This window comes from Anomalospiza imberbis, chromosome 9 (assembly GCF_031753505.1).
Source record: "Anomalospiza imberbis isolate Cuckoo-Finch-1a 21T00152 chromosome 9, ASM3175350v1, whole genome shotgun sequence".
In the NCBI taxonomy this organism is placed as follows: domain Eukaryota; kingdom Metazoa; phylum Chordata; class Aves; order Passeriformes; family Viduidae; genus Anomalospiza; species Anomalospiza imberbis.
In genome coordinates, this window is record NC_089689.1 from 19,260,560 (window position 1) to 19,281,684 (window position 21,125).

The 21,125-nt window shown below is 39.5% G+C and overlaps 1 protein-coding gene across 3 annotated transcripts in view; it reads left to right on the forward strand.

Annotated features, from left to right (window-relative positions):
• Positions 1 to 21,125, forward strand: part of ADGRL4 (adhesion G protein-coupled receptor L4) — a 130,143-nt gene that overhangs the window by 69,686 nt on the left and 39,332 nt on the right. Inside the window, exon 1 of one of the 3 annotated variants that reach the window (XM_068199982.1) lies at positions 8,012 to 8,127. The exons of the other annotated variants lie outside the window; for them this stretch is intronic. Within the exon in view, the coding sequence (XP_068056083.1) occupies positions 8,082 to 8,127 (46 nt within the window). The 5' untranslated portion in view covers positions 8,012 to 8,081. Of the gene's footprint in view, positions 1 to 8,011; positions 8,128 to 21,125 lie in introns of those variants that run through there. 3 annotated transcript variants of the gene reach the window in all.

Consider the following 21,125-nt stretch of genomic DNA (forward strand, 5'->3'; position numbering starts at 1 on the left):
ATGGCATTCGGATAGCAACATTCCATTTTGAGCTTTATATTCAGCTAGTAAGGAGCCTGTGCTGCAATATGGACATCTGGCTCTGAGAGCTGCAAGGGAAATCCAAGAGCAGGGCTGTTGCTGCCTTCACTGGCAGTGTGGTAAAAATAGACCTGCTGCCTCTGTTCTTGTAGCAGCAAGCAGTGGCAAGAGCACAGATGAGTACAGTCAGGTGTTTTATGATGGTTTCCTGCAGAAGAGGTGATGCTGATGACATTCCTCCAGCAGGGAGGTAGGTGACTTACGATTAAGTCTCACTAGCCACAACGGCTGTTGGACACAAAGCCACAGTTAGGGCTGGATTTTCCAAAGGAATATATGTTGAGCACTTTTGAACTCTCTGGCTCTATCTGAGGTGCCTAAAGGAGGACTGAGTTGTTTCAAAAGAATACTCCCAGTTGTGGATGCCAAGCAATTGAAAATCTGTCCCTGAAGTGCCTTTTATTTCCCTATCATCTGATGGCGGTTTGTGGTTTTGATTGATTTATTTCTTTATTTTTAACTGTAAAGACCTTTTAATTAGGGAGAGGAACTATATAAATGAGCTGGAGCTGCTGGTGGTAGCAGCTCCTTGCCATTAGAGACTGGGTCATTAAATAAGTAGATAATGTCCTCCTTATTGAGGAGATTTAGAAAATCATAAGGACTTTGCATTATTACAGTGTTTAGCATTCACAAATGGAGTAAAAAACCCCATAATGGCAATTTTCATTAGCTGCAATGCATGTGGAGGGCTCTTTTCTTTCTTTGAAAAGCCAAACACTAAACAATTCCTAAATCCCTCCTTGTTACTTATGTTTTCTTCTTGGTGGTTAAAAACCCCATAAAGCAGAAATTGAAGACTTGCTATTAAAATACTTGCTGACAGCTCCATTCAAAACATCCTTTCAAATAGTGCTATATCACATTGTGATTCATCTGCTATTCTGATAGAGTTGCTCTAACAAGTACCTTCCTTCTTGGTTAGGGCCCATCTCTTTTTACTGGAAAATTTCTCCTTTAAACATTTTGCTGAATCTCTGCTCGAAACAAGCCTTTCTCTCTGGTGCTGTACTGTCTGTGTTGCAGAACACGTGTAGCCCCTAAAAAGCACGGTGAGAGGCTTATTTGGCATGAAAAAGGAGAAAAGAGCAAGAGAAAGAAACCCTAGTTTTTTTCCCCTCCTCACCTGTGTCGTATGGGTGCAAGCACCCTGTGAAATTAGCCCAAGTCAGGGTTTCTGGCTCAGCATTGTGTCCCCAGGAGGGGACTGCACACCTCCTGGCACTGCTGGGCACTGCCTCTGCCAGGGCCAGACCCTGCAAAGCAGCACCCCTGCAGCACCACTGTGCAGCCTCCACCAGCTGAAGACCAAACCCAGGAACATCCTGGGGATTAAGTGGTCCCCAGTGAATTTCACTGTTGAAACTTGAAGTTTGAATTATTTACAGTCACTTTAACAGGACAACAGCTGCTCTTTACCTAGAGATGAGCCAAGAGCACTGAAAGAATTTGGATCTGAATTGCAGATGGATGGATTTCAATTTGATTCAAGTAGCTGGACTGCATGATTCTGTACTGTAAGCTCTCAAAGTCAGAGCTTGAGAGAAAAATCATTAATTTGGAAGCTGATACCCTGAAAGACTTTTATGAAGCAATATATTTTCATAGCAGACACAGATCAATTTAAAAGTAGTAATCAAGAGCCATGTGCTACGTGTTCACAGACAAAAAATGTAGGGAATCCAGCCAGAGCCAGACACTTAACATTCAGAGCATTCAGACTAGCACTGAAGATATTGCCTCTATGGAAAATAGTAGGGTTCAGAATTAAAGTATTGTGAATTTGTGAGATAATCACAATGCTGTGCAGACATAAAGATGCTGCCAGATTGCTGCCAGAAACTAGCTTAACATAACTTTTCTAGGCAAATTTGTGTTTAACTTCTGTAGAAACTTTGGAGAAAGGAAGAGTCTCTACAATTATTCGACTGAAAAGATGTGTTAAATTCTTGAGAAAAGAGGGAAGATTATAAGATAAACCATTAAAAACACTTTTTATCATATTTGAAAGGCATTCTCTAAATTTAAAGTCACTATGCAAGTTTTCATCAAATGAGATTGAAGCCCAGGTCCTCGCCAGTCCTCGGAATTTTTAGGTGTAACATTTGCTTAAAAATAAAGTATCCACACATTAGTGTTTTACATCATGCAAGTAATTGCATTGCATAAACACAAAATTTATATTTACTTGGATAGTACTACAACTTAACTCCTCCTGGAAATTTTTAACTTTGCTCCCTAAGTAGTCTCTTTGGCAATACTTGCATGAAAAAAAAAAAATAGAAGCCACTAGCAGTGATAGGTATTTCAAAAGGTGGATTAAAATCATCTCTTATCAGCTCCTCAAACATTTGGGATTTGTGCTTGGAGCCAGGTATGGTTTTCATTCCTCTGCTGATGTCGTCCTCTGTCATGACTTAAAGCAGCCTGAAGAGACTTTCTGTGTGTTACATACACTTTCTTAGGTTGATTTTGCTCTAGTTTTCCACATCAGTGTTTACCAGTCAGGAAGGAAAGTAAGGAATGGTATAATCTTTGGTGGATACCTTTGTTTTAGCTGACATGTTAAGGTTTTTGGTGTGTCGTGGTTTAACTCCAGCCAGCGACTCAGCCACACACAGCAGCTGCTTTGCCTTCCCCAGTGGGGCAGGGGAGAGAATCAGAAAAGTAAAAGTGAGAAAACTTGTAGGCTGAAAAAAAGACAGTTTGACAAGTACAGCAAGAGTCATGCACACAAGAAAAGCAAAAGAGGGCTTTCATTCAGCACTGCCATGAGCAGGCAGGTGCTCAGTCATTCCAGGACAGCACGGCTCCATCATCCGTAACTTAGAAAAACAAAAGCCATCCCTCTGAATGTCCACCCCCTTCCACCTTCTTCCTCCAGCTCTATGTGCTGAGCATGACACAATCTGTTAGAGAGTAGTAGCATACAGTTAAGCACTCTGCACAAATTGCCACTAAAATAGATGAGGACAGTGGTATATTTTCATGTGTGTTTCTACAGCACATAAAGCATAGTGCTTGGAAAAAATCTTATTTTTCATGAGGAGCTTGGTCTAGTGAAAGCCTGCTCATAGGTGAGGGGTTAAAACTAGATCTTTAAATCCCCTTCAAACACAAACTATTCTCTGGTGATTCTATGATTGTGTAACATAGGACCTATCGGGCACATGCAGAATTAATTTCTGCTTTTACACCTCTAGGCAGATTCCATTTGGGTGGATTGTTTTGCTTGTAGAGAGTAAAATTCCTAAAAGGGCCTCTGTTTCAATTTTTACTACTTCTGTTCTCATAATGTTGATAGTATATGCAAAGAAGTCATACAAAGAAAATAGTAAGATTTTTACCACTACTTTTTCCTCAGAAAAGAGATGTTATATGTTATATATATGTTAGATGTTATATGAAGACACATGGCTTTGTATTACATTGCTACATGCTACTCTGTAGCATGAAACTACACAAAATCTTAGAAAACTGCAAACATTGAAATTTATTGAGACTAGAAAATGAGAATTAATATCTGGCATCTTGGGGAGAAATGTTATAATTAATAATTGCTTCCTAGGTGATTTTGTTGTTATTTCTCTGCTCCAGTCTTTGACAGACCAGATGTAAGTTGCTTTTGGCTGGACTTTCAGCGGCCTCCCATTATTATCAGCTGGGACATAAAACCCTTCCTCATATATTTGTATAGCTGAGTCTGGTCACAGACTCTTCCCCTTCCCATCCTCTCTGCTTTCCCTCTATAGAATAACTCTGTCCTGATTAATATTGAAAGCATCTAGTAATTTAGTATCATCCATGAATTTAATTCTCAGAATGTTCATCTCTTTTTTCAGAGCATTAAGAAATATGTAAAATGGAAGTGGGCTTAACACCATCTCCTGGGAAATCCACTGGATACCCCTTCACAGCTCAGTGCAGTGCTGTTTGACATGACTCATTGTCCTTTGTTTGCAATTCTGCAGCCAGTGTGCAATCCCTGTGACAGCACTCTTATCCAAGACATTATAAGATACTTTTCTAATAAGATTTTATGAGCCACTGTATCAAATGCTATGCTACATCCCAGATATGTTGTACTTTCAGCCATTGCTGAGATTCACACCTAAGGTTTTCAGGAAAAGGGAATGGTAAATCCCAACTCAGACACTTCAGCAATGGGAATCTCATATGAGAAGTGCCACCAGAAAACGAGGAATGGCAGAGAGGTGGGACTACCTGCACTTAGGAGATACAGTCAGAAGGAAAGGACAGAAAGACACAGTATAGCTGATAGCAGGAGAGGGCTGCCACGATGGTCTGAACAGAAGAAAGGAGAAGGGCAAGCCAAAGAGAGTCTCAAAACTGGGAATCAACTTGATGGGGGAATTCTGGAGCTGTCAACTCTAAGGGAGGATCTCTAACCTGTCATTCATTCAGTGATTTTGTCTGATTCTCTTCAAACCAGGAGCCATGCCTTACCCTCCTTCATAGTAATTCTTCTGCTGCTGTTTGCATCACATGCTACTTGGGGGTTTGGAAACAATTTCAAAAATATCCAGCAATTCTCTGGATGAATTCACATGGAGGCATCTTGTGTGTGCACTGTGCAGTTTGTATCTGTAGGACACCTCTTCTCAGGGCCATGTGGATTGGTGGTGACAGGAGCTTTTGCTCTCATAGTCCCATGTTTGGGACTCGTCCCTCACTGAAAACAGAAATACATGGACTGACCTTGTGCTGGCTTTACCAAGAGCTATTCCTGCCTGAGAATGGCAAGATCACACTGGGGATCAAATCCTCTTTCTGAAGGGATTACATTTCCTGCCAAATATGTGACATGGTTCAGTTTCAAGCACATATGAAATAAATCTCCATCAAGACAGACATTTAACAGTGGCTTAGTATCCCAGGACTGCTGTGGGAGACAGCTCTCAGCATCCAATCTAGCAGGATCTTCTGGCCAATGTCTTCAAGACCTTGGGATCTACCTATCTGAAATAATTTATAGGAATATTATCTAATGAAGCTTTTGTATACATTTATATGTATTGCACAAGTGTGAATAAGAAGAGTTACATTTTTGGGGCAGATGACTTCTGAGAAGCCACTTATAAAGATACTAGTTTTCCTTCCTGTCAACTCTTGTCCCTGCTTGCAAACCTTCACTGTCTTATTTCACTTACCTATGTTCTTCTTTAGACTTTAAAATGCATTCATCAAAGAGATAACAGATTTAGTTTTGGACATCACCAAAGATTATCCTGTGAAAACAATACTACTGAAAATATGTGACAGCTGATTTGTAAGTTATGTGTGGGCACTTTATGCATATTACAAAAATTTCAGTCTAGCTCCTGGGAAAAAAAAAAAAAGAAGCAATATAATCTCACTCAAGAGCAAGAAGCTCTTCCTCTTTTAAGAAGCTATATAATCTTGCTCTGTTTCTGGCAGTGGTGGGTGCCTGTTCTAAGAGCTCCCAGGAGTCATACTTCCTGTGCTGGGACAATCAGAGGCAAATGCCATCATTTCCACCCTGGAAACTAACTGCTAATATAGCTAATACCCTGTTCAGAATTCTCACATAGGAAAGTATGGGTAATACTGTAATGAGATTTTTTTTCCCTTATAAAAATATGCAAAAACAAAAGAAAAAAAAGAAAATATAAGAGTGTTTTAAACTAGATATGCCAGCCTTAAATATTTTGCACCACCTTCCTCCTCTGGAAATTAAGAATATTTAAAGCAGACTGACTTAGGGGTGTGTTGGCATGACTATGTGATCCCAAGATCCAATCCATACTTCAAGATTGCACCAATTGGAAAAATGCTCTCATGAATAAAATAATATGGGATAAAGTGTTGTTTATGATTTCTTTTCTCAGCAGATTAGCTATGTACATCTTGTAACACAGGCTGACTTTGTGGAATATCAAGCACTTCTAGAAACCTGTTTGAAAATAAATTACATTATCCAGCCAAAGCAATATCAGAAATGTCCCAGAGTCTACACTATCTTAATGTTGATTTAAAATCATATATTCATATTACAATTTTATGTCTAGTAAAGCAATGTGATGGAGCCTTTCTTTTGCCAAAGTTGTATTATCTCATTTCTCTGAGTTAGGAAAACTGTAATGTGTCTGCTTTACAGATGGCTAAACTTAGCATAAAGAGAAGAAAGCCACTGCTTTGAGTTAAGAAAGCCTAAATGTGAGCACTTTCATCTATATTGGTCAGTCATAATGGCAGTGGCTCCTAAAATGAGCCTCTTTCCATTCATTTATATGACAGATTATTTTACTTTAAACAATTCTTGGATAAAATATATTAGGTATCCCTAGGGCAGGAACCTGAAATCAAGACTGGCACATGAGACATTACCTGCCCAGCTGGAGAGATGCACTCCTGGGCTCAGGGTGATTGAGCTGCTCTTGCCACCTGAAGTAGCCTTGGTAGGAGGGATGGGGTGAAGTTCTACTCAGGCACTTCCTGCAGCTGGGTGATTAGTGTATTTTTCAGGACGAGGGGAGGGCAGGTTTGTTTAGGACTGCCTCTAAACTCTTTCATGCTAAAACACTGCTACTGAAGAGGACATTGCCATTACCTCCATGTCTTTCTCCTTTTCTTCTTCCTGTGTTTTAATAAAAGTGACTGCAGCTGTGCTGATCATAGCACAACTCCTCATAGGTGTTTATAGGACCCCAAACCTTTGGCAATGAGTTTTCAGTGGAATTGAGGCATCATTACAAAATGAAGACTGCCCCACTTATTGTTGACAGGGTCCAGACAGTCCTGACCATATCAAGAATCACAAAACAGCATTTGTCAAAGTACTTTTGTTGCCAAAATTCTTTTTTCAAGTTGTGATTAAAGAAGGAAGTTGTCACAGAGAAAGGAATTAGAGTACCCCAGTCAGTAGCCAGTCTTTTTCAGCCAGCATTTTGAGAAATGCTGTATAAATTATAGGCATGTAAATTACAGCTAGTATTATGAAACATTGGACCTGCTGGGGGTTTTAGCCAGCATATATGGAACAGCCAACATACTGTTTCCATCATTTTAATAACCTATATAGAGCAGGTGGCTGATGCAGTTAATGCTGGCATCATTTTTCTTTCCCTATGTGATTTGCTGTGATGACAGTTCTGTCATTTCATTTTGACTATTTAAGGCTATTAGGAAGCATTTTTAGATAATCATCTAATACAGGTATTTTCAAGCATGCCTAAAGCATATAGGATGTCACCACCTTTTATACTGCATATTTCTAAATAAGTATATGATATATTCTTGGTTAATCAATGAAAAAACTATGGACAAGATCACCAGCTGTGATAAACTGCCTAGATTCATTTAGTTAGATGGAGTTATACTCTTTTGTTCCAGATGGAGATCAAGTCCAACATCATACAATTGCAAACATTTGAAAGAAGTGAAACATTTCTAAGATCATTGAAATACATATTTTGCATTTCAAAGATAAAATACCAATATGTCATCAAACCATTTAATTTTCTTCCAAGTCTGAAAGTAAATTGACGAGAGATCAGCAATTGGCAAGAGAACAAATGAAACATATTGAAAGAGCCAATTTGGTCATGTCGAGGGAGGCAGATGTGTCGGTTTTACATCTGCTTCAGCAAAGTCCTTGTTGTTGTTTTTTCTCCCTCCACCTTTCAAAAAATGTTTCATTAACTAAAGGTTTCATTATTAGATAATTGAATAATCCTTGATAAATGGCCAAGTAGCACTCTGTTCATTGAAGAGCCCCTTTTATCTCCATGCTGTGATTCAGGCAGTTGCAGTTCATTTGTGGAAGTTTCTGACTTTTTTTCTCAGAACTCATCACACCTGACACACACAAGGATTCAATTGCAGCTGAGTAGTTTCCTGGGCCCCAATACTCCACATGCCAATCTTCTGCCTCTCTCCTGAGCTAGCTATTAAAAGGGAAGGAAGTGGGAGCAGCACTGAGATTTCCACTGACAGTCTGTTTCAGGGTATAGGCAGACATGGCAGAGACCAGCAGCAGCAGAAGGAGAAAAAAAAGAAGGAAGGGTAAGTGCTTTCATGTTTTTAAATGCAGAAAACAAGGTGGGACCTTTACACAGTTTTTTTCTCTGTGAAGCAGGTAGACAGATATGAGCTGAGTCTGTCAGCAGGTGTTAGTCAAAGCTGCAAGACTGAAGTGTGTCAGAAGCTGCTGTTTGAAGTAATATGTACAGGTAATGAAATTAGTGATTCCCTGCCATTGACTTTGCCTTGATTATTTGCTGGTCTCTGTCTTCTTTATTGTTAGTTTATCATCTGTCACATTCTTGTGAAGAGGTTTTCAGAAATGCATCAACAAAACAAGAAGACGCAATTATTTAACGCAATATTTTGTAAATTTTCCAGAGGTTTGACAGGTATTGTGCCCAGGGTGTGTATGAGAAGTTGAAAAACCAAAGAATTTCATAAGATAAATATCTTAAGTAGGATCACTGGATTTGTAAAACCTTTTTGCCAAGTTAGTATCTGTGAATCAGATCTCATGTATGCATTATCCTGCAAACCAGGAAAGTGGAACCATGAAAATATTTTACTTTCTTTCATTTAAAATAGATTAAAATTTCTGTTGCTAGGAGCTGCTGATACTTGGGTTTTAGGGGTTTTTGTTGAAGTTTTCAGTATTGGAGTCATTAAATTGATTTCAGGAGCTAAAGTTTTAAGTAAAATAAAAATACTGGATGTTGTAGAAGTATTCATTTCCTATACTGGGGGTATTTCTAAAGACTGAGCACTTTAGCCTTTAGGTGCCCATTGATGCATAAAAATAACAAGCAATTCTGCTCAAAATAGACTCTTACAACCCTCTTTTTGCTTGCAATTTTCACCTTAGTTTCTGTTAGGCCATTTTTTCCATAGGAGAAGGAACTTTTCTTTAGAGCAGGGTTCAGTCTGCTTGAGAAGGCTGCTGCAAGGAGGTCATCTGTTGACTGGGCTAGAGGACCTTGCCTCTGTGTCTCCAGATCATCTCCAGCGCTCAACAAGGGGAACAACAGTACAGGGCTTAAAGACAAGCATGAGCAACATGTAACTTCTCTGTAATGCCAAAAGGGTATTCAGGGTTAAACCTCCCAACCACTCGAATCCATGACAGAATTTCCTTTTTAGGTCTGCTTATTAATGGGGTAATAAGGTACCTCTCTAACTGTGCAACTTAATCTTGCACTGTCCTTTGCTCGAAGTAAAAACCTTCTGGAGAGCAGTGTTTGAAAGGAAGTTTCAGTTTGTTTCATTTCTTAAGATTCATTATGTGGTTTAAGCTTACCCAAACAAGATCAAGGTACCAAATGAGTTCATATTGCTATCAAAGCAAATGTGACCTTTAAGGGTTTGAGCTCATTTTGTTTAAATCAAAACAGACAAGGTAAATGAAAGGATTTGGTAGATGGGGAACTGAGACAAAGGCAGGCTAAGTGATTCCACAGGCTTCCACCCACAGTCTATAAGACAGTCAATAAAAGAAAATAAAAACTGTGAGTGTCTCAAGGTCATATTACCGAGGGTGCATCCAGCTCACAACCTTTGGTTGTGGAGGTGTCTTCAGGAGCATGTATGGAGGTGGAAAATCAGGAAAGGGGGCTGCTGTGTAAAGGAAGTAACACACCTTTTGCATTTGGGAATTACGTAGGAGCTGGGGGTTGGGGAGGTGGAGGCGTAGCAGAGAGAGGTGTCATTATGTCAGGGCTGTTGGATAGAGCATCAATGGAAGTGCCTCACGTCATAGAGGCACATGGCATGTGTGTAACTGCGAAGGTCAACAGAGATGCTGGTATTTGTCAGAACAGTTTACACTTGCTTACTTTGCTCTTTGTTGTCAGGGGCAACCCCTTGCTGAGTAGCCACCAAAGATGAGATTTCCTGCTGGGTTAATGACTTTTAATTTTGCCATTCCTGTTATCATTCCAACAACACCCCTCATCACAAAGCTGTGTGCTGTAGCCCTGCTGGCATAAAAGATGTGAACAGTATTTGTCATGCAGTCCACTGGATGGTCCAGAACACTTCCCTGTGCTTAGTATAGATGGGAAGTCTTCAGTAGCAGTAGGCAAATGTTGAATTATTAAATTATGTCTACAGCACTTCATATAATTATTGCCCAAGTGATGGTGCAGCAAGATAAGCCTGGTGTCGACAAGCAGACTTTTTTCCACCTTTGGAGTTTGGTTAACAGGCTTGCTATTTTGAAATTCAAGAAAAGTCCACTCTCTCAGGAAGAATTTAAATAGAAAATTAAATGGGTTTGCATATTGCTCTGCATGACAGATTTTTTGTTAGCCTTCAAAGTCTGCGTGATCTAACCAAGCATGTGGAAGCAAGATACATATTTCTGAGTGCTATAATTTTTGTTATTGTGGAAAATTGCTAAATGTAAGTAGTTACCCCAAATGTTATTTTAATTCATTAAATATTCTGTGGATTAATAATACTGTATGTGAAGACAGTGGAACGGGAATGGCTGAAATCATTTTTGTGTGGCTTCTCAGCTGGCTGCTTTCAGAGGGAATTTACTCTCTGGTGATTTTTTTTCTCCCTCAAAAAAAAGTATTTAGACAAGAAATGACTCCACAATTATGTCTTGTCTAGAAATTACTGTGGCAGAAGCTCTGTTTGGTCTTCCCATTCCTTTCTGATAAAGTGCAATTAGTACATCCCTTGACTCACTCTGTGAGATGTTTGTGGGCAGGGGTGTTGTGAGGGAACATAAGCTGCTACCACAGCCATTCTCTAAACATGCAGTTGGAAACGACAGCTCTGCTCTGCTGATAGAAAACATCAAAGCAACAAAACATGCTATTTTATCTGATGGGGGTAACAATATCTCAGCTAATAAAATGGCTGTCATCCCTGCCTATTGTATAGATAAGGAAGCTGAGGATGTTGGGATGCTCTTTGTTGGTATGCCAAGTTGCAATTATCCTATGACAGAGCCCTTCTGGGCTATGATTGATGAAACATTTTGAGGGGGAAAGTGCCTCAATAAGTGAATTTCATTGGATTTGATGATGATATTGCTTGCACAATGGTTGGCAAAAACATTTTGAGTGGAACAAGGAAAATGTGGCCTTATTTAATCTGCCTGAGATGTCCTTGCCACATTCATTTATTTGTATTTTATGTTGGATGTAAACAAGTTTAATTCTGAAGTTCTTGTGTTGACCTTTTCTGGCATTGAGATCAAAGTACTGTCTGCAATAAAGATGAGAAGACTTTAAAGACTTTGGTGGCTTGTCAGAGTAGGGTACTTTTAAACATAAAATATCACAACACAGCAGCCTTTGGCTAGAACAGGCACCAAATGAAGTTCTAAAGAATTTTTTGCTCCTCAAAAAACCCATCATTATCTTGAAGTTTAATGGACTAAAAGTGGAGCTTGCTTAGAAAACAATTTTTCCTTCTTGCCTGAGCCCTAAGTCACAGGGTGACTCTGCCAGTTGTCTCTAGCAGCTGTAACATGGATGTCACCAGCTTGGAGGAAAGGCATGCCCTTTCTTTACTCAAATCCCTATGTAGATTTTAGGACTGGTTAAACACTCCTCTGAACAATAGTCAGCCCTCTGTAAAATATCAGCCTTCCCAAAACATGGTATGCTGTCCCATCCCCAACATGCCCTGTTCCCTGGCTCCAGCTGTTCCGTATCCCAGATCTTTCAGTGAGTCTCTGGAGGAGGTCCTGGAGGTTAACTTTACAGTGCCTGATCTAGAGCCAAGGCAGCTGGTGTAAGAATTTAAGCTCTAATATATTATTTTCTTACATAACAGCTTGACTATTTGAAAATAAGTGTCTTTTTAAACACTACTTTTTGTGTCCATAGTCTGAATTTAGATTTGAGGTGTAAACCTACTCTAAGCGAAATGTTTAATCCGTAGAATAATGTAAAATCTGCAACAATTTCAAGCACAGAGAACGTTTCCCAACAAACTGGAACTGGGATTTTCAGCATGTTGATTGTGTTAGGACTTTGGGAGCAAAATTGAGGCTATCCTATAGGACTGCCTGTACTGTTGTATTCACAGGCAGGTGCAGAGGACAAAAGGCAATGACTTCTTTTGATTGAAAAAAACACTTGATACATGATATAGTAGTTTTCCTAGATTGAAAACCATCTTTACTGGAGCTTGCAGCACTTCACCACATTTCCAATTAGATGGCCCACTTTTCAGGGATACTTAACATGCTGCAGATATCTACCCAATGCTTATACGAGTTCAGTTCATTCAGTAATTGTAATATTTATCTTGATTAGGTTTATTTGAGGGGTTTATTTCAATATGCGAAGGGAAGGTTCTTTTTATATTTGAGTGATTCTCTTGGGAAGCAAGTTTTTAGCCTTTCCAACTGAGAACTTTGGAGCTGAGTAACACTCAGAGAACAATACTGGTGAAAGTTTCTGCAGTGCCTCCCTCTCAGATGGAACCTCAGCATGGCAGTCTCTGGAAATCTGTTGTGTTTTATGTGCATTTATTCAGTACCTCGTGACAATCCTCCTGTTCTGCCATCTTAGTATGTAAATTATACCTCTCCCTTTAACCAGTGGCAGCAATGTTTTCTCTGTGCTTTGTACTGGGACTTTTTCTCCAAGTGTCTGCTGAGCTGAGGGAGTGCAGCGCTGGATAAACCAGGTCAGGCCACAGCGAGCAGAGCTGTGGCTGTGCTGCCATGGCCAGGCTAATAGAGACTGGATTTAAAGGGCAAATTAACCTGGCCAGAGAGCAGCACTACTGCAGCACCACTGCCTGTGATAGGACACACCTCTGAGCTCATGCAGTACCCCAGTGTGGCACACACCCTGTCTCCCATTGCCAAAAGATACACAGCATTTTTACAACATATCCACACCCTCCTGCCTGTCAGTCCTTCCAGGCATAAAATGCACATGATAACACTTTATGTGGCAGGTTGCATATAGTAGACAAACTTAAAAGTGTTTTCATCTCTGACTAGTGCCACATTTCGCCTTCATTCCATGGTATAAGTATTACTTCTGTCCAAGCTCAGATATGTTTTTAATGGAATTTTGGTTTTTGCCTACTAAGTGTTTTGTATCATTGGGATAATAAAGTCCTTAGCCTCTGTTTCTGAGAATAAAAACCTTCACTAGAAAATCACAAATTTATGTAGACAACAGTGATTATGAATAAACAGAATATTTCAACCTAGGATGTATTAACTAATGAAGAGAAGAGTTGTTAGTGTAGTCAGCAAGGGAAAAGTCACTTTAGATTGATTTAGGATGCCATGTACTCCCCTCACACTCAATATTCATTATGAGATCTGAGTAAGTTAACTCATTCTGCTGTTTGACATGAAGCTAAAAATTTTCCAGATTTTATGCCTTAGGAAAAAAGGTCCAGAAAGAGCAACTCAGACTATTTGGCATGAGGAGACCATGAGTTCCATCGCTTCAAAGTATGTTTCAGGAGGGAGACATGAAAGAGGAAATTTGGCCTTAAGACCAGTCTGATTTTTGGAAGAGGTTGCTACAGAAAGGAGAGCTAGATGCTTTTCAAAGTAGAAATTCCACTGAGATTATATTTGGCTATTATATGGGAAAACTATTATAATCATCCAAGTACCTGCAACCTTTTAACTGAGCCAAGCAGTACCACAGATATAACCTCCTGTTTCACTTCTGTCATTACATTTAGCTTCAATTCACATCAGAAGAAAAAAAAAAAAAAAAAAAAGGGAGGCTCTAAGGAGTACACAACATCAAAACCTGTATGATTTTATAGGGTTTTTTTTTTTTCCCCAAAATCATCCACTGGGGTCAGTCTCTGAGAATATCAGTCAGTAGTTAAGATGTTTTGACCATGGAGTTAAATACTTGCAGCATTGACAGTAGCTGGAAATACTTCAGTGGTTATTGTTGTAGTCATTAGTCCAGCTGAAATAATGCTGGCATGTTTTCCCTCTGGGTAGAATTCCTCAGCCTAATTGTCTCCTCCTTGCCAGACCATATTTGATATCTTCAGGTTTGGAGACTGGATGTATTCCAGCAATTAATGGCCTTTCTCAGTTATAGATTGGAATTATTTCCTTTTGTGATTTAGTCTATTATCCAGAAGTGAAGCTATTGAATTCCAGAACATTTAAATGGGATAGCTCACAAATAGGACTAATATAAAAAGCACAGTTATCAAGTCACATGACAGCTATGTGGGCCACTGCAGAAGATGAATATTTCACATGTAATTTTTGACTTTAAAAATAAAATAAATAAAACCATTATCCACTATTGTAATATCTTCTTCTAATCTCCTAACCCAAATATCAGCTGAGAGCAATATAGGTACAAGTGTTTCATAGAGCAGGATTAGGTCACCTCATCTAACCTCCTGAAGAGTGGCAATCAAATTTTATCAAGATACTCCTATCTTTAGTACTATAAATTGGGTTTGACAAAAGTAAATAGTGATCTCTGTGTCTCTGATGCCCAGTCCAGACTCCTTAAGGTACTTCATCCACTCAGAGCATAATTAGCCTGTGATTTCAGAAATCATTGAGCACTGTTCCACAATGAAAAAAAAAAGCTTCTGTTGTCACTGTTTTATGACCTTCCATGTTATTTGAGTTACTACTTCTCTCAATGAAATTTTACCACATTTTTTATTCTATTCTGCTTTTTAAATCCAAAATGGAACATAGTGCACATCTCAAAAGCGGGAAATGTTCTTAATGCTGTTTCAGATATGTTACAGGAAATTATTTGCAATAAATTTTTTTCTTTGGAAAAAATGTAGCACAATGATGCCTGGGCTTCATAACGTACTACCTGTTTTTAAGCAGCAGATTCAAAAGTTGAACACCAGTTGTCCTGTCTACATGTCTAGCTGTCCTTCTTGCCCAAAGTCTTAATGCTATGGTTCTAAATTTAGAATGTAGCAAAAACCTTCTAAGTAAAATTCAGTTCCTCTTTTCTCTTCCAAAAATGCTAGTAAAATGGGAAATGTAAATGGACAGAGCTTATCTCCCATGGACCAGAAGGGTAGTCTGGAAATGTGAGATATAGGAATTCATGTTCACCCTGACCTCTAGCTTTGTGTTTCACCTGCTGTTTGATGGGTCATTGTTGAGGAAGCCAGACAGATCACTGCCTCTGAGTGATACCCTCTGGAACTGTCTGTGGGAGACATCCATTTAGTAGCTTTTGGGATTTAGATGTTAACAGAGTAATCCTGATGTGGTTATACTGTCTTTCTTTAGATGCATTTAACATCTGTTGCATGCAGATCAGATAGATCATAAGATTTGGTGCATGGTAATGTAAAACCTCTTTGCAGCTACTGGAGAATTATGTCTTCTACAAGAGTGTTTATGGTTCTAATGTAACATGCAAAAAATTCTGTCATACTGAGTTTATGTATTTCAGAAAGTTCTGCAAGCAGAGTTTTGAGAAATTAGTGCTGGAAATAACAAGAACCAGGCGCATTGGTAATTGAACAACTTTGAGTCCTATTTTCCTTAATACTGTTATACAGAGGCTATTGGAGAGATATGTGTGCACAGAATAAGTAAATACTCTGAAGAAAGAGTTAATGTAATCAAGACTTCTCTCTCACGTTCTGATGTATCCACTCTCATGGATGGTGCTGATTCTATACCAGAATTATGGAAAGTGCAATGGGAAATCTGCAAGAAATTAGAATGCCAATATTGTCTGGCTGTAATTTAGTTTGGGTTGGATTTCTGGTTTTCTTTGTTGTTTTTTTAAATTCAGTTGTATTTGCGGTGCTGAAACAGAACTTCTACTTGAGCTGCCATTCAGTTCTGCAGAAGGGCGCATGGTTATCTACTGGCAAATCCCTTTCAGTAGGGGACTGCTGTGCTGCTTACTTTCTTTTAAGCAAAAATATTCTGATTGTGCATGTCCTGTTTTACTTTTCAGTTAAAGGATGTTTTTCAGTGAAAGCAAGTAAGTTAGCAACAAAAATGAAAGCTAAATGGGAAATTATATTATTTAATAACAGTGAAGATTCTAAAACACTTCTGCTGGTAGCATTCAGAAAAAACTGATACCTGCACACTGCCAGCAGTTCAAATCCAGCATATACCCACTCAGCTGCACTTCACTTTGTGTTAATTCCTTGTTTTTGAAGGAGGCGAACCAAGAAATTAATGATGTGTCTCAATTACATTTTGTCTAATCCTGAAGTAGCAAGCTTGACTCGGGGTGTCTGCCAGGATGTTGAGGTTGGGTTTTGTAATTAAATCAGTGTGGGTGAGGAAAGGAAGAGCAATGTGATCTTGATTCTTGACTTCTGCTCTTGGCAGGTTTTGCCCCTTTGCTCCTCTAATAGCAATGGTGTAGGTTAATGGGAGTCACTCCTTGGGCATTTGTGAGTTTGAGGTCAGGCTCTCTTAAGGAAACAGGCTTTTCACACACTTAAACCAAACATGAGCATATTCACTTGGAAAGAAATGCAAAAACAGTCCTGGTATTTCTGAGCCTGCCACAAGGAGAAATGGAGCAAGTCAGCTAGGGGAAAGCCTGCTTCAGAATTAGATATGAACCTGAGCTTGTCCTTTAGTTCAAACACACCTGTCTGCCCACTCCAGGGAGGAATTCAGCAGCCTGGTCTTAATTTCTGGCTCCCAAATGTATAATATGAACCACCCCAAACAAATTGATCCCATCAACTCCAGTTAAAACTACCTTACCAACTAGCTCTGTGCCTGAGCAGTTATTTATGAATCATTGCAGCGTCCCATGTATTGACTCATTTGTGTCCATCACTGTGTGCCACCTGTGCAACGAGCTCACACACCTCACAGTGTCACTGAGGTTAAATATTTGCTACTGCCCTTTGTGTTTGGCAGAGGCTCCCAGAGCAGCACAGGTGCTTTTGTGTGCTTCCAGCCCCAGCTGCCTGGCCCAGTGGGAACACAGTGCTGCTGTTGCCATGTGACATTGCAGACCCCAGGATGTAGTCCTGAGTGACTGAAGGATGATAAGCACATATCCTGGCACCATTTCTTCTCACAGCCTTTCCTGTATGTTTGTAGCAAATTTGATTAAGCTCATTAGATAAGGCTCAAAGTTCCACTGCCTCAGTCAAGCTGTGTTTTCTCTCAGCTATACCTTCTTCATATCTTGCTCACCCTTACCATGATGGCCCCGCTCTGGATTTCATATACAAGTTGTAAAGTGCTGATGCATTTCCTGGCTGTGTTTTCTGAATAAATATACTTTTTTGTTTTGAAATTTAGAACAGTGTTGCCTGGAAGTTTTTATTCCCCCTTAATCAGACTGTTTCCTAAACTGCTTTCCTTCTGTCTAATCTCTTGCATGGGACCAAAATGTTTAGATTTTAGTGACGTCTCACTTATTCACATCCTGTCAGATGGGAGCATTGTGTTGTTTGAGTTCACAATATAACCTACCAGGAGCTGCATGTGTCTGGAACTGAAATGGGGATTATTTTTTATCCACTCCTATTCAGTACCTATTAGCCAGCTTTCCAAATAATTCACCTAGTCATAACTTCTCAAAAACCAGCCTTAGAACTTCAGCAGACCATCTTCAACCTGTTCTGGGGCTTTTTCCCACTGCACTGTCTCTGACATTACTCTGCTACAATCTCTCTCCTTCTTTAGCATTGCATTTTAACAGCTCATCAGACCAGCTTCTCAGCTGGTAAATTAATACCATGTTCTTGGGAGAAAGACAGAAGGGGATCCTGGAGTACTCCAGATACAAGAAGGTCGTGGTCTGCTACCCGGAAGAGTGAGTGGCAGCTCCTTGTCCCTTGTGCGTGAGCTGCCCCTTGGGCTGTGCTCAACACCCACACCCCTGACAGGCTCCTGGGACCCTGCTCTCCACAAACAGGGGATGCCTGACCAGCTCCGAGTTTTGCCTGCAGTAGAAAATCTTCATAGCACCCCCAGGTCTTACCCTCACGACCCAGTCAGGGAAGGGGTGTCAGTCAGACAATAAATTTGCAGTTTGGACACCCAAACTGATGCTCTGCACTTGCAGCTCTGAAGTTTTCTTGCTGAATCTCTGTTGGTCAGTACAGCAATGAGGTCTCTTCTGGGAGAGTGATGGGAGGGTGTTGATATACTCCATGTGGGCCTCTGCTCTTCAAAGGTGCAGGGGAGGAAGTGATAGGGAAAAACTGTGACAGGACCACTCAATATTTATTCCCTCCTTCAATTATTTAATCCTCCTTTTACTTCTGTTTCACTAATTTAAGCACCTGGTTCCTTTTTGTTCTCAAATTCTTGCAGATACCTCTCTGGGTAAATGGTTTGTTTCCAGTCAAGGGCTAGTACCTTTAATGGTATATACCCCATAACAACTCCATTCGTCACATATGAGTGATAACAAATTATATATTTCCTTTTTCTGATATTTCACAAGTGTTGAAAAAGCAGGATGTTCTCTGTGGCTAAACAAAATGACAATTTCATCACTGGCACTTACCTGATAATAAATGCTGTTCATTTTTAATTTATAATGTCTGGAAATATCAGCAAGAGATGAGGGAAACAGTTTGGATAACAGATTAACCCCTCCAAACCTTGTCCATTCTCTGAAACTCAACCTGAATGTGACTTTAATATGTAGGAAACTTTCTTTTCCTCCTTCTTTTAGACAGTTGTGTCCTGTTCCTTAAACTGAGACTAAGGGAATTTTCTGTTGTGAGGCCCCTTAGTTCATCCAGGTGTGAAAGAACTGCTGATCTGAAATCATCCCTTTATACACACGTAGCCCGTGAAGATGTGAGAGAAAATATTTGTTTGCTGTACTAAGACCTTATAGGAGACCAGCTAGTTGCAGAGCCACCAAGTTAAAACGGGTTAAAAACTCCTGCCAAGCTACAAAAACATCCCAAGAAGGCATTGAAGCTCTTGAAGGCAGTAGGGAAATGTGAAATCTTAACAAGGCAGAGCTTGCAGAGGTAAGATTTCCTATGCAGCAACTGCATGGTTCCCCACACAGGTGTAGGACAAAGATGAATCAGGCCCATTATGAAAGCAATTCATATTTAAATGAGATTTCCAGCCCAGTTCCTACAGTCTCAAGTGGTTATTCTAAGCATCTGCTCTTTCATGCTGATTTAGACCAAGCTCGAATGCTGAATCTTTGGAGAATCATAAACAAATTGTGTTAAATTGCCATTAATGGAAACAAATCACAAGAAAGGAAAGGCAAGGTTGTTAATGGTATTGCTGTTCTTAACTCCGGCTTTGATGGCAGTAGATGCAGTCCTGCAGCACAGAAGTAATGTATGTAAAATCACCCACTGTTCTGAGACCTCCAGACAAGCTAAGCACAGCGGGGGCAGTACCATTGGAATTTGTTTTACAGGAAGCCTTTCATTTCCTTGCTTTTGAGGGGTTAAGTGAGGCACTTCAAGCCCTGTTCTCCCATGAGGGTTACACTAGGGACGGGTAGTTTTCGTTTCCCCCAGGGGCTCCATAGCAGCTCTGGCAGCAGAGGCTACTGTCAGAAAACAGCGGATGCAATGAATCAATGTATTCCCCAGCCAGCCTGGCTGCATTTCCTTCCTACCCTCTGCTGCCCACCTCTCAGACTGCTGTCTCCGAGAGATACTGTATCCATCTTGGTAGATGGGCATGCCCCAGAGGCCTCCAAGCTTGGTTTCCACAGATAGGTTTGCGTGGATGAGGGGAAAATTAATTGTTGATGTTTTCATTGCATTAACTTTCTGTCATGCGGGGAACGCACTAAATAGAACATGCATATATTGTAGTGTAAGATCTGCTTGTAGTCCTTAGTAACATCAGGCTTCACTAAACTTGTGAAAATCACAGCAATGGACCAATGCTTGATCCAGTGAGGCTTTGGCAAAACTCAGGTTAACAAATTCAAGCTCTGGTCAGGAGTCTTTAATATTCTCTTCATTTTTACAAAAATCTCATTTTGCTTGGATTGGGGAGGAATGAAAATGCACAAATCATTCTGTTAAACTTTGGATTTCCACCTTGTTTGTTACTTGAAGGGAATAACGATTTATTTAAAAATTTATAAAATGTAAACCAAGAAAAACTTATGTGATTCTGAATCAATATGACAAGTTTCACCCCCAAAACTAACTCTTCATATTATATGTCATCATATCATCAGAAGGTCTGTCACAGAGATGTGCCCAGTGCAATGAAAATCCTTCATAGCCATTTGATAAATCCACTACCTAAAGATTTTTTCCTCATGGTATTTTTCATGTAAATACGCAAGCGGTATTACAAAAATCTTGTATCCAAAATTGGTAACTCAAAGAATTTTCCAATGCTTTCACAAAAAAAAAAAGCAAATTATTTACTTTTGTAGCTGTTTTCTAATTGTAGGTTATAATTTCATAACCACACATTATTAAAATACCATATATATACCAAATATGACATGGTAATTCTTGCATTTTAAAAGGGATGTGGAATACAACAAAGGGAATGTTCCAGGTTCATTTTTCTCCTCCTAAAATCTTATCAGATTCCTCTAGCTTCCAAGTGCATCATGACCCTAAAATCCACAAATCATTCTTCCTTTTTGTATTGGTATGTTTTAAAGTTTCTAAAAGAATTTAATGCCCTCTATACAAAAATGAACTCATATTAATGAGCACAAGTGTTTGAAAACAGAACTACTAGCTCAAATCAAAATGGAGCTCTAGAGGGGTATGTCAGTTTTTCATATTTTTTCCTTTTTTTTTCCTTTAAAAATCTATAATGCATTCTCAAGAGACTAGTAAAGCTATGATTATGTTACATAGATTACTATAACAGTTGTTGATTCTATCTAACCATAATGACATTTATGTACAGTAAAATACATGTTAGCTGTAATTTTAAGGTAAAAATGGAAAATGGATTTTATTATACAACTCTACCATGTAAACATCCTACCTAGTATTCAGGTACGCATTCATATATCTTCCACATATCTTTGAGTTACTCAACACAAATTCCCTTGGAAATTATTTATAACCTTCCTTACATTTTGATTGGTAATCAGATTTTAGAGCAATCCAAGTCATAGAACTGC